The following is a 14,488-nucleotide window of genomic DNA, read 5'->3' on the forward strand; positions in this document are numbered from 1 at the left end:
CTGGATGAAATATGACACCAACATGAGATGCTTTGATTCCCGGTCCGATCTAAATGTGTGAATGTGACAGTTCATCAGATATATGAAATATTATAAATGACATGATATCAGGTGAAGTCAGTTCTTAGCAGGATCACATCTGAACACAAACACACAAACAAGCTGAGCACTTTCTTTACATTATATTTGTTACATAGTAAAAAGTACATTGTAACATTATGACATTATAACATTATGACATTATAACAACATTATAACATTATGACATAACAACATTATAATATGACATTATAACAACATTATAACATTATGACATTATAACAACATAATATTATGACATAACAACATTATGACAACATTATAACATTATGACATAACAACATTATAATATGACATTATAACAACATTATAACATTATGACATTATAACAACATAATATTATGACATAACAACATTATAACAACATTATAACATTATGACATAACAACATTATAATATGACATTATAACAACATTATAACATTATGACATTATAACAACATAATATTATGACATAACAACATTATGACAACATTCTAACATGACATTCTAACATTGACATTATAACAACATTATAATATGACATAACAACATGACATTATGACAACATTATGACATTAAAAAATTATAACATGACATAACATTATGACATGACATTATAACATTGACATAACATTATGACAACATTATGACAACATTATAACATTGACATAACATGACATTATAACTGACATAACATGATGACATTATAACATGACATAACAACATTATGACATGACATTATAACAACATTATAACATTGACATTATAACATGACATTATGACATAACATGACATAACATGACATTATGACAACTGACATTATAACATAACTATGACATTATGTCAACATTATGACATTATAACAACATAACATTATGACATAACATTATGACATTATAACTGACATTATAACATGACATGACATCATAACATTATGACATAACATTATGACATTATAACATAACATTATGACATTATGACATAACATTATGACATTATAACATTATGACATAACATTATGACATAACATTATGACATTATAACATGACATTATGACATTATAACATGACATTATAACAACATTATGACATTGTGACAACAACATTATGACATTATGACATTATGACATTATGACATTACGACATTATAACAACATTATGACATTATAACAACATTATAACATTATGACATTATAACAACATTATGACATTGACATTATGACATTATAACAACATAACATTATGACATTATAACATTATGACATTATAACATTATAACATTGACATTATAACATTATGACATAACATTATAACATTATGACATTATGACATAACATTATAACATTATGACATAACATTATGACATTATAACATTCTAACATGACATGACATTCTAACATTGACATTATGACATTATAACATTATGACATTATAACTATAACATTGACATTATGACATCATAACATTATGACATTGTAACATTATGACATTATGACATTATAACATTCTAACATTATGACATGACATTATAACATTATGAAATGACATTATAACATTATGACATTATAACATTATGACATTATGACATTATAACATTATGACATAACATTATGATATAACATTATGACATTCTAACATTCTAACATTATGACATGACATTCTAACATTGACATTATGACATTATAACATTATGACATTATAACTATAACATTGACATTATGACATAACATTATGACATTATAACATTATGACATTCTAACATTCTAACATTATGACATGACATTATAACATTATGACATAACATTATGACATTATAACATTATGACATTATAACATAACATTATGACATGACATTCTAACATTGACATTATGACATTCTAACATTATGACATTATAACATTATGACATTATAACTATAACATTATGACATTATGACATTATAACATTATGACATTATGACAACATTATGACATAACATTATGACATTATGACATTCTAACATTATGACACGACATTATAACATTATGACATTATAACATTATGACATAACATTATGACATTATAACACTATAACATTATGACATTATAACATTATGACATTATAACATTATGACATTATAACATAACATTATGACATTATAACATTGACATTATAACATGACATAACATTATGACGTTATAACATTATGACATAACATTATAACATTATGACAACATTATGACAACATTATGACATTATGACAACATGACATTCTAACATTATAACATTATGACATAACATTATATTATGACATCATAACATGACATTATAACATTGACATTATGACATTATAACATTATATTATGACATCATAACATTATGACATAACATTATGACAATATGACATTGTAACATTATGACATAACATGACATTATAACATTATGACATGACATTATGACATTATAACTTTATGACATAACATTATGACATTATAACATGACATAATAACATTCTAACATTATGACATGACATTATGACATAACATTATGACATAACATTATAACATTATGACATGACATTATAACATTGACATAACATTGACATTATAACATTATAACATTATGACATGACATTATAACATTGACATAACATTGACATTATAACATTATGACATTATGACGTTATAACATTATAACATTGACATTATGACGTTATAACATTATAACATTGACATTATGACGTTATAACATTATGACATTATAACATTATAACATTATGACGTTATAACAACATTGACATTATGACGTTATAACATTATGACGTTATAACATTATAACATTATGACATTATAACATTATGACATGACATTATAACATTATGACATTATGACATTATAACATTATGACATAATATTATGACATTATAACATTATTTTGATTTTATACACTTTATTAATCCCCGAGGGGAAATTTCTTCACTACAGCAGGGGGGCTCTCAGGGGGGAGATGCTGCAGCAGGCTGCCACTAGCGCGGCGCCAGGTAACCTGACCTGAGGTGCATGTTTTTGGATGATGGGAGGAAGCCGGAGAACCCGGAGGAGAACATGCAAACTCCGCACAGAAAGGCCCAGGACCGGATTTGAAACTGGAACCTTTTTTGCTGTGTGGTGACAGTGCTAACCACTGCACCACCGTGCCGCCCAAATTATGACATTGTAACATTCTAACATTATGACATTATAACTATAACATCATGACATTGTGACATCATAACATTATGACATAACATTATGACATTATAACATTATAACATTATAACATTATGACATGACATTATAACATTATGACATGACATTATAACATTATGACATTATAACATTATGACATTATGACATTATAATATTATGACATTATAACATTATAACATTATGACATTATAACATTGACATTATAACATTATGACATTATAACATAACATTATGACATTATAACATTATAATATTGACATTATAACATGACATAACATTATGACGTTATAACATTATGACAACATAACATTATGACAACATTATAACATTATGACAACATTATGACATTATAACATTATGACTATGACATTATAACATTGACATAACATTATGACATTATAACATTATGACAACATGACATTATAACATTCTAACATTATGACATGACATTCTAACATTGACATTATGACATTATAACATTATGACATCATAACATTATGATATTATGACATCATAACATGACATTATAACATTGACATTATAACATTATGACATTGTAACATTATGACATAACATGACATAACATTCTAACATTATGACATGACATTATGACATTATAACATAACATTATAACATTATGACATTATAACATTCTAACATTATAACATTATGACATGACATTATGACATTATAACATGACATTATAACATTCTAACATTATGACATGACATTATAACATTGACATAACATTGACATTATAACATTATGACATTATAACATTGACATTATGACATTATAACATTATAACATTATGACGTTATAACATTATAACATTGACATTATGACGTTATAACATTATAACATTATAACATGACATTATAACATTGTATTACCGTCACGTCCTGATAAACTGAAGAGTCCTGTAAGGCAGACAGCGGCGCACACACACACACACACACACACACACACACACACACACACACACCCCGGATCTGTGTGGAGCCGAGCGGGTCGGCGTCTCCGGGAGAACGACCTTAACCGGACTTCTCTGAAACCAAACCCCAACAAATGGAGAGGTTTGTCTGTGGATGTGAATCAGAGGCTCGTTACTGTCCAGCTTCATCTTTAATATGAAGCACATTAATGAGGTCATCATATTTGTTCTACTTTAATCAGCTCCAACTTCCTCCTGCTGTGATGTCATGACCGATATTTCAGCCTTCACACAGGAAGTGGTCACGACTGTCACACCTGTCCTCTGCTGCTGGTGGACTTTCATTTTTTCTTACTACCAACGATTCTGTGTTCAGAACCAGAACCAACACAGAGTTCAGAACAGAACCAACACAGAGTTCAGAACCAGAACCAACACAGAGTATCACAGTGTTCCATTAAAAACAGGAGGAAGCCTCAGTGTGGTTCTGACTCTTCATGACCAAACACACACTGAAAGTTCATCTGACCACATGACCCTGCTGCCATGGTTACCCATCAAAACACCAAATGTCGATTAGTCAGCAACTTACTTCATTTCCTCCTGATCTCAAACTGGAGTTCACTTCTTGTTGTTTTTAGAGAAAGTCGAACACGCGGTTGGTTTCGGTCTTTTCAAGAGATTTTAAGATAGCAAGAAAAAAACACCACCAGACTTATAAATGATCATATATCCTTTTTATTGTCTGTCTAAAATGTACACAATGCATTGATTTTAAAAGTGCTGGACTCAGTCAGTGACCCGCTGTCCCGACAGTCCGCCCCATGAAACCTCGTAACTCCACTGACCGCTCAAACCTTCGTAGAAACACGTCCCTGATGACGTGATGTCATCGCTACACGTCTGGACGTGATGTCACAGCGTGTTCAGTCATGTGGGATTAGAACAAACGCACGAATGGCACAAATAAAAGGTGTTTCTTTAACGGCGTCACATGTTTTGGGGAACTGTTCCTTTAAATCTAAGGCGGTATAATTTATAGAATTAGTTCTGTCGTACATATTTCATGGTGTCAGAAACACGAGCAGCTCCTGAAGTCGTAGTCGGGTCCAGTTGGAGAGAGAGAGGTCGGCCTTCAGGGCACGGCTTCTACTTCACCTCTTCAGAGGGACTCGTGGGTCTGGGACCGGGGAGCAGCGGGACGGGGGACGTGGCCTCGATGAGGGCGGGGTTCAGGATGATTGGCAGGGACATGGGCGGGACCCCCACCTGAAGGGGAGAGGCAAGCGGCTGCAGGATGAGAGGAGAATGACTTAGAGGAGACGAAGCCTGAGGAGGAGACGTCGTTAACGGCACCGGCACGGTGGGAACGGTGGGAGGAGCCGGAGACGATCGGTCCGATCCTGGAAGACACAACAACACAAGTTTAATACTCTTCAGTCTCCGTTCCACCAAACAGGTCAGTAATGGAGACTGGAGGTCCTTCATACCCAGGTTTACCAAGAACCAACCATCAGTGATGTCATCAACCATCAGTGGTGTCATCAACCATCAGTGATGTCATCAACCATCAGTGATGTCATCATTGGTTTGTGAACGTTATGAATCCTCCAGTTCAGATTCTGTCCGTCACCATCTTTGCTAGTTCGGAGCGGTTTGGAGCAGGAAGTGACCATATTTGGACGAGCTGGGGGAGGAGCCAGCGGTGGATCTGACAGATCTGATCGGAAACCTGACGATACTACGTCCCGCCCACCGATAGCTGTAACCTGACTGCACCACAGGCCTGTCAATCAAACAGACACGCCCCCAAAACAGGTCTTCTTGAATCTTCTTTTCTAATGAATGAGGGATTATTTTCAGATGGACCTCCAGAAAACTAATAAGAAGGAGTGACTTTAGCTAACAACACCGAGATAACTGATGGACACATTTTATTCACTTTGGATTTGATGAGAGAAGTTGAATGGGAGTCTATGGAGCCGGAGGCTTTTTGGAGCCGACCTCTAGTGGCACTCGCTGGTATTGCAGCTGAAGACACTTCTGGATCAGAACCATTTTACAGACCTGAAGCTACCAACTCTTTTATATCCAGTCTGTGGAGTTTAAATTTACTACCTGGCCTGGTTGGAGAATGTTTTAATGGTATTGTCATTAGTTAATCGCAGACTCTGGTGTCTTATGTGATGGAGATGACTAACAGCAGTATTTGCTGTAGAGCTGTGACAGGAAGTGAGATGTGGTTAAGAGTGAAGCCAGTAAATGGACCAAAGGTTGAGATTTTCTTTTGTAAATATATATACAGTTTTTAAGTTGTATAAATAAGTCGTTTCTAATTTAAAGCTTATTAGTCAGAGCTGTTATTTATTTAAGGATTTTACTGTTGTCTAAACGGAGCAGAGTGAAGGATTAAGTGTCATCTAGTGGTGAGGCTGCAGATTGCAACCAACTGAACGTGATGGTGATGAGACAGTGGTGGGACTTCTTACCGTTGGCACTGGCTGGTTGAGGCTCGGAGGGTGATGCTGGCGTGCTGGAGGTCTGAGCCTCTGCAGGGCCGACGGGGGCTGGGACCGGGGAGGGAGGCTGGGCAGGTGGTGGAGACACTTGAGGTGATGGAGGCCGGCCTGCTGGGGGGGTCGGTTGCACGGGCTCTGCTGGAGGGCTGGGTACTGGATCTAAACACAAAGACCGCACAAACAACAATGCCAAACTGTTTGAGTATATACATGTTGTCATTCATTTAGCTGTATGTTGTCATGGTGTTACGTTGACCTTCAACCAGCTGTATGTTGTCATGGTGTTACGTTGACCTTCAACCAGCTGTATGTTGTCATGGTGTTACGTTGACCTTCAACCAGCTGTATGTTGTCATGGCTACGCTGGCCTTCAACCAGCTGTATGTTGTATGGAGTGTATGTGTCGTGTACCTGATATGACCGTCTGTTTGAAGAGCTCCTCCCTCAGGTGAGGCAGGAAGCACACAATTCGTTCCCAGGTGATTTCCCACAGGTCGGAGTATCCTGTCCTGGAGTCGGCGCTGTGGAAGATCCCTGCTGTGTCCATCACCAGCAGCATGTTCTTCAGAGACTCTGGGATCGCCTCCAACTACACACACAGACACGTATAAATACACAAAGACACACATAAATACATACAGACACATATATAAATACACAAAGACACACATAAATACACACAGACACATATAAATACACACAGACACATATAAATACATACAGACACATACAAACAGCACATCAGCAACATCAGAGTCGATCAGTCTTCCTGCATCACATCCTGCAGACTCCCTGTTGTTCTTCTGGGATCAACATTGTTAATATGTTCTGTTCCTGGAGGTGGTAACTACTTCCTCCTAACTCACAAGCTTTTATTTTAAGTTTAAACAGAAGCTTCATGTCAGGACTGACATCAGGGTTTATTGTCATTTGTGGGGTCGTGTCACCATGAATTCGTCAGACTGTCAACGCCGAGTTCTCCTGGGACCTGCTGAGGCGTCTGAGGGGAAACACTCAGTGGTAACGACCTGAGCTGGGGCGCCATGGCAACAGACTTCTCCAGCACGACCACATGGCTGCTCGCAGCACGTTGGAAGACATGCATGTTTCTCACCCACAACAACACAATCACAGCTCCTGGATTTGGTGCTAAATCTGATACTGAGTGTGATGCAATCAAATGAAGATGACTTTAACACCACGTCATCGTCTACATCAGCGTACGAGAGTATTATCACCGTCCTCACCAGCAAGTCACTGGATCCTGCGTGCATGTACTTGTCCATGAAATCCAGAATGGTGAGCCAGAGGGCAGCAAAGGTGGGCAGAGACAGCAGGGGGGAGAGGTGCTGCAGGAACACCTGGACAGAAGGAGGAGAAACATCAGCTACAGCTGCAGGAGGAGGAGGAGGACGAGGAGGACGAGGAGGACGAGGAGGACGAGGAGGAGATCAGTTCAACCTGAACAGCAGGAGACGAGGACGAAGGGAGTTCCCAGGGTGGAGTATTATAACAGAGTCAGAGGGGCATATTACAGAACGATGACATCACATCCTCACTCACATGGAAACATGTCCAGTTATTATAAATCATGCATGCTGTGTATTTGGGAGACGACAGAAACTCTTTGGTCTGTTGTGAATCTCCATTTGATTTGAAGGAGTTACTCTCACAGCACTTCTGATCGCTCTGCAGGACCGTGTGAGATGATCATAGACTGCTATATAAATAATACAGATGGTTACGGGTCTCTGGACATGTTCACTCATCAACATCTGTCGGCTGGGACAGTAAAATGAACAGAATGACCACAGAGAACGACAGGAAAAACAGGTAAATGTTTCCTTTGTCTGTGTTCAAATGTAACAATGAAAAAGACATGAATTCATATAAATGTTGGTGTCTGTTGTTCCAACCTTTGACAGCAGAGTGCAGGCTCTCATTCTGGTCTCCTCCATCCCTCCCACATCGGCTGGGCTGATGTTGTCAAGCAGCTTTGTTAGCAGTGGGAAAAGCACCTGCAAACACACACACACACACACACACACACACACACACACACACACACACACACACACACACACACACACACACACACACACACACACACACACACACACACAGACAGACACACACACACACACACACACACACACACACACACACACACACACACACACACACACACACACACACACACACACACACACACACACACACACACACACACACACACACACACACACACACACACACACACACACACACACACACACACACACACACACACACACACACACACACACACACACACAGAGACACACACACACACACACACACACAGTATTAATGAAGATCCTGAAACTACATGAAGAGTGTAAGAAAAGGAGCTGCAGGTGATTCAGTGGTTTATAATATCCAGTATTAGTAGATATCTAGTGGAGGAAATCATGATTTGATCTCTTGACGATTTTGTAAGTTTGCCCACTGACAGAGAAATGAACGGTCTATAACTGTAATGGAGGTTTATTTTAATAGAGACAGAATATCAACAAAACCATCGGTAACGATTAAAGTCCTGCAGCGCTGCGAGGTCCCCCGGCTCAAGAAGACACATGGACAGACCCGTCTGAAGTTTACCAACGAACACCTGAAGGATTCAGAGAAGGCTTGGAGGAGGTGACGTGGTCAGAGGAGACCAACATCCAGCTCTTTGACATCAACTGGACTCGCCGTGTTTGGAGGAAGAGAAACGCTGACTAGAACCCGAGAACACCGTCCCACCGTCCCCACTGTCCCACCGTCCCACCGCCCAACATGGAGGTGGCGACATTCTGTTTTGGAGGTGTCTTTCTGCTGAGGGGAGAGGACGACTTCACCGCATCGAGGGGAGGACGGACGGGGCCGCGTACCGGGACATCTTGGGGGACGACCTCCTTCCCTCAGCCGGGACACTGAAGACGGGTCGTGGACGGTCTTCAGCACCACAATGACCCAAAACATACGGCGAGGCAACAAAGGAGCGGCTCAAGAAGAAGCACATGAAGGTCACGGAGAGGTCGAGCCGGTATCCAGACCTTCATCCCAGAGAACATCTGTGGAGGGAGCTGAAGCTTCCTGTTGCCGAGCAACAGCCTGGAAACCTGAAGGATTTGGAGGATCTGCAAAGAGGAGTGAACAACATCCCTCCTGAGATGTTCAAACCTGGAGACCAACTACCAGAAACCTCTGACCTCTGACCTCGCCAACAACGCTTCCTGCACCAAGTACTGAGTCATGTTCTGCTACGGGATCAAATATTTATTTCACACAATCAGATGCAAATCAATTTATAACTTAGATTTGAGATTTTCTGGATTTGTTTTTATATTCTGTCTCTGTTAAAATAAACCTCCATTACAATTATAGACCGTTCATTTCGTTCAAACTTAAAAAATCGTCAAGAGATCAAATAATGATTTCCTTCACTGTAGATATATTATATCATCAGACGGAGGATTTGATGCTCAACACAGACGTTAATTCTTCTGCCCTCTAATACCTTGTTGAAGCAGGACTCCCACTCCGTGGCGTTTAGAGTCTGCAGATCGTGGACGAGCAGCGCCCTCTGGAGGTAGGTGAGGGCCTGCATGCGAACCTGTCGCCTGGCATCACAGCACAGCCAAGCAATGCCTGAAATATCACACAGGATATTAATATGGAAATTTAAACTAAAGACCTTTATCATCACAAATACAATACTGTCACAGTTCTTTAAAACTAAACTCGAGGATAACACGTGATCGGAGGCGATTTGACCGTCGGTCCATCGACGTTCATGAACACAAGATCTTTGAGGGACTTTCTTCAGATGTGGACAAACGTTCACTTTGACTAAAAGATGAACTGTGGTAAAACATGTCTGTCCGTTATGAGAATACTATATATATATACTTATTTAAGTATATATATATAGTATTCTCATAATGGACAGACGTGTATATGTATACAGTATATATATATATATAGATATATATATATATAAATAATAGAAAAATACTGACGTGATGAACTATATGTACCGTACTTTCCGGACTATAAGCCGCTACTTTTTTCCCACGCTTTGAACCTCGCGGCTTAAACAATGACGCGGCTAATTTATGGATTCAACGGGTTTGGAAAGGCTGGACTGCTGCGTGTTGAAGAGGGCAGCAGGAGCTCAGCGGGGAATTTGCCTCCGAATGAAAGAAACGAGAGCGACAATGAAAACGATCCAACATCGGATGAAGCGATTCTGAGGCTATTCAACTCCGACACCGAAGGAGATGACGTCAGTGGTTTCAGTGCACAGGAGGAGGAAGATAGTGACCGATGACTTTCTTGGTAGGCTACTGTTTACCACTCATTTTTATTTTTGTTACGAGCCGTGTTTCGTTAAAGCCTGTGTAAAGTTCATTTGTTTCAATGTACCGGTCGGCACCTGCGGCTTATAGACATGTGCGTCTTATTTATGTTCAAAATAATCTTTTTTTTTTTAATTCAGTGGGTGCGGCTTCTATTCAGGTGCGCTCAATAGTCCGGAAATTATGGCAATAATAATGTTCTCCAAAAACACTTTGAGCCTTTATTCAACACCATAACTCAGGAACAGAAGGGAGGCAGGGCTATATGACTCTTTTAGTCAGATACTGAACTGGCGTCCCTCATCTCAGGTGTCCACCTGGTAACTATGGTGATAGTAGAGATGGATGTAAAGCACGTTTTAGAATTTGTAGATTATTGACGGGAACATCCATATTTTAAATATCGTCGACTGTCAACCAGCTTGTGATTGTGAAGATACAAGGATTCACTGCACATATTATACACGAGTCTGGACTGACATGTATGAATGAATTGTTCATTCTTGTCTAAATAATCAGCAGATGTCCCTGAAATGTCAGGTTTGGTAGAAAGACTGAACCTTTGATTAAAAATCCTGTAGATCAGGTCTATCTCATGTAGACCTGGTCTATCTCCTGTAGATCAGGTCTATCTCCTGTAGACCTGGTCAATCTCCTGTAGACCTGGTCAATCTCCTGTAGATCTGGTCTATCTCCTGTAGACCTGGTCAATCTCCTGTAGATCAGGTCTATCTCCTGTAGACCTGGTCAATCTCCTGTAGACCTGGTCTATCTCCTGTAGATCTGGTTTATCTCATGTAGACCTGGTCTATCTCCTGTAGACCTGGTCTATCTCCTGTAGATCAGGTCTATCTCCTGTAGACATGGTCAATCTCCTGTAGATCAGGTCAATCTCCTGTAGATCAGGTCTATCTCCTGTAGACCTGGTCTATCTCCTGTAGATCTGGTCTATCTCCTGTAGATCTGGTCTACCTCCTGTAGATCAGCTCTACCTCCTGTAGATCTGGTCTATCTCCTGTAGACCTGGTCTATCCTGTAGACCTGGTCTATCGCCTGTAGATCAGGTCTATCTCCTGTAGACCTGGTCTATCTCATGTAGATCAGGTCTATCTCATGTAGACCTGGTCTATCTCCTGTAGATCAGGTCTATCTCCTGTAGACCTGGTCTATCTCATGTAGACCTGGTCTATCTCATGTAGATCAGGTCTATCTCATGTAGACCTGGTCTATCTCATGTAGACCTGGTCTATCTCCTGTAGATCTGGTCTATCTCCTGTAGATCAGGTCTATCTCCTGTAGACCTGGTCTATCTCCTGTAGCTCTACCTTGCAGCAGGGGGCACCAGCAGCTGGTCCACAGAGTCTGGGAGTCGGCCTCGATCTTCCTGCCTGAAGCCTCCAGGTGGCGCTGCTCCTCCGCCCAGGAGCTGTAGATGCTGGCGGCGCGGGTGTGCAGCGTGTGCATCAGGTCCAACAGCTGCAGCAGCACCAACACAGCAGCGTGAACAAGATGGAGGACGGTACAACAGACGGTCAGTGCTGAGCGTGGAGTGACGAGTGTTTGATACTATCTGGTAACGCTGCATTATATGATTTTATAAAGATATGAAATCATGCTGTGGAGAACTCTTCATAAACATCTACATATGTATTCTTATAACACTGCTCAGCGTTAACAACAGAAGATATTCATATCATTTTTATAACATCCATGTTGGTTGACCACCATCTTATTAACCATATAATACATATATTATGGAGAAAGGAAGGGGAATACTGATGTGCTGTTATTTAATCCTGACACATCAGGACGTGTCAACATATTGACCTCATGGCATTTTCTTTTTTTAACTAAATCAGAACAGCAGGAAGAAAAGTCACTGATTTAACAGCAAGAGCCTCAGAAAGACTCAATAAAGTAACGACGACTTAAAGCTGCCGATTCAAACTCAAAGAATAAATGTATTAATCGGACGAGCTAAATACGCAGGAGATTATTAGGAGGAATTAAAATCTGTAACTGCTGGACAATAATAATGAGACTTTTTACTGCTCCGACTTCAAAGGACAGTTCAGCGCTGACGTAAACATGCTCGAACAGAACACGGTTAGCCACTTGCAGCAGGAGAAACAGCGAGCTGCTTCCTACCAACACATCGAAAGCTGCAAATCAACATGTTGTATTTTGTTCACTGATTTGTAAGCAAACTGAAATGCATAACGAAGTATTTGCCTCCGTCCCGTATTAGTGCTGCGCTGACCGGACGTGTGCTGACTCGGCATGTTTCCTACAATCTGCAGTCTGAATGATTAAAGTTCGGTGAGATAATGTTTCATTTAACAGTTGGAAGCACTGACAGGATAAAAACATGGTGGAATTATCCTTTAACGTTACAGTCCCATCAGAGCTGTAATCAGGAGTTTAGACTTTATCTGATAATATTACAGGTTATTTTATTCCACATGACAGCTGGAAGAAAACGTATTGAAGTCATGATATTAAGTTACATCTTCCCTAAACGTCCTGAAGTTTCCTGAAAGCGTCGTGATGCAACGACCTCGTCAGTCTGGAGGACCCGATGATCTTAAAAGCATGTTGACACTAAAAAAGAGGCGGAGCTCGTAGTGACCAATGGTAGAAGGGTAAAGAGGGTGATGGTACTTACATCCTGACTAACCTGTAATGACACCGTGTGGTAGCTGGCTGGGACGCCTTCGTCCTCCTCGTCGTCGCTGTGAGACCGTGACGGCCGCTGGCTGGACGCCCGGCCGCCTCCTCGTCTGGCTCCCCCCCCCCCGTCCCTCTCCCTCCCCCCGGCCTTCTTCCTCATCCGCGACTTAGAGGAGTCGTACTTGTGGCTCTTCTTCTTGTCGTGGTTTCTGTAACCTGCAAATTAAAATGAAAACATCTGATTTGACTTTTTGGGATTTCAAGTGTGATTTTGTCTTTTATTATTATGAAGACATTAAATGTGAGAAATGTTTTCTGACAACATGGAGGTCGATGGGTTAAAGTGTAAAGGTGAAAGGTCATAGATGGAAGACCCCAAACCTTACAGACCATGTACCCCGATGTACTCAACCACATGTACCACTTCACAATAACATTCAGTGATTTAACCAGGCAAAATAATGAATGAAGTAACAACATAAAGTCACTGCTTCAAAATGAAACAATGAATTCATGAATCGGACGAGGTGATCGGAGGTTATCAGCACCAATTAAAGTGTTTTATTTAATGGTTGGTGACCTGAGTTTACTGAGCCGTCAGTAACCCAGCAGAGAGCACGCCGTGGTGTATCTGAAGGGAAAGAAGTCCCATAACAAAGTAATAAACCTTCCAATA

General features: G+C 39.8%; 1 protein-coding gene across 4 annotated transcripts in view; it reads right to left on the reverse strand.

Annotated features, from left to right (window-relative positions):
- Positions 1–4,963: 4,963 nt before the first annotated feature.
- Positions 4,964–14,488, reverse strand: part of gbf1 (golgi brefeldin A resistant guanine nucleotide exchange factor 1) — a 78,966-nt gene continuing 69,441 nt past the window's right edge. For 2 of the 4 annotated variants that reach the window (XM_069721365.1, XM_069721363.1), the window contains 8 exons: positions 13,820–14,028; positions 12,468–12,618; positions 10,302–10,432; positions 8,677–8,778; positions 8,008–8,121; positions 7,172–7,349; positions 6,731–6,919; positions 4,964–5,644 (listed from right to left, as the gene is read on the reverse strand). In XM_069721365.1, the coding sequence (XP_069577466.1) occupies positions 5,391–5,644; positions 6,731–6,919; positions 7,172–7,349; positions 8,008–8,121; positions 8,677–8,778; positions 10,302–10,432; positions 12,468–12,618; positions 13,820–14,028 (1,328 nt within the window). In that variant the 3' untranslated portion in view covers positions 4,964–5,390. Of the gene's footprint in view, positions 5,645–6,730; positions 6,920–7,171; positions 7,350–8,007; positions 8,122–8,676; positions 8,779–10,301; positions 10,433–12,467; positions 12,619–13,807; positions 14,029–14,488 lie in introns of all 4 variants that reach the window. The other 2 variants (XM_069721364.1, XM_069721362.1) reach the window with 1 other exon arrangement.

Source organism: Brachyistius frenatus, unplaced genomic scaffold (genome assembly GCF_029030835.1).
Source record: "Brachyistius frenatus isolate BFR_SWC_R1_liver_20210118 unplaced genomic scaffold, ASM2903083v1 Contig_262, whole genome shotgun sequence".
NCBI classification, from domain to species: Eukaryota; Metazoa; Chordata; class Actinopteri; family Embiotocidae; genus Brachyistius; species Brachyistius frenatus.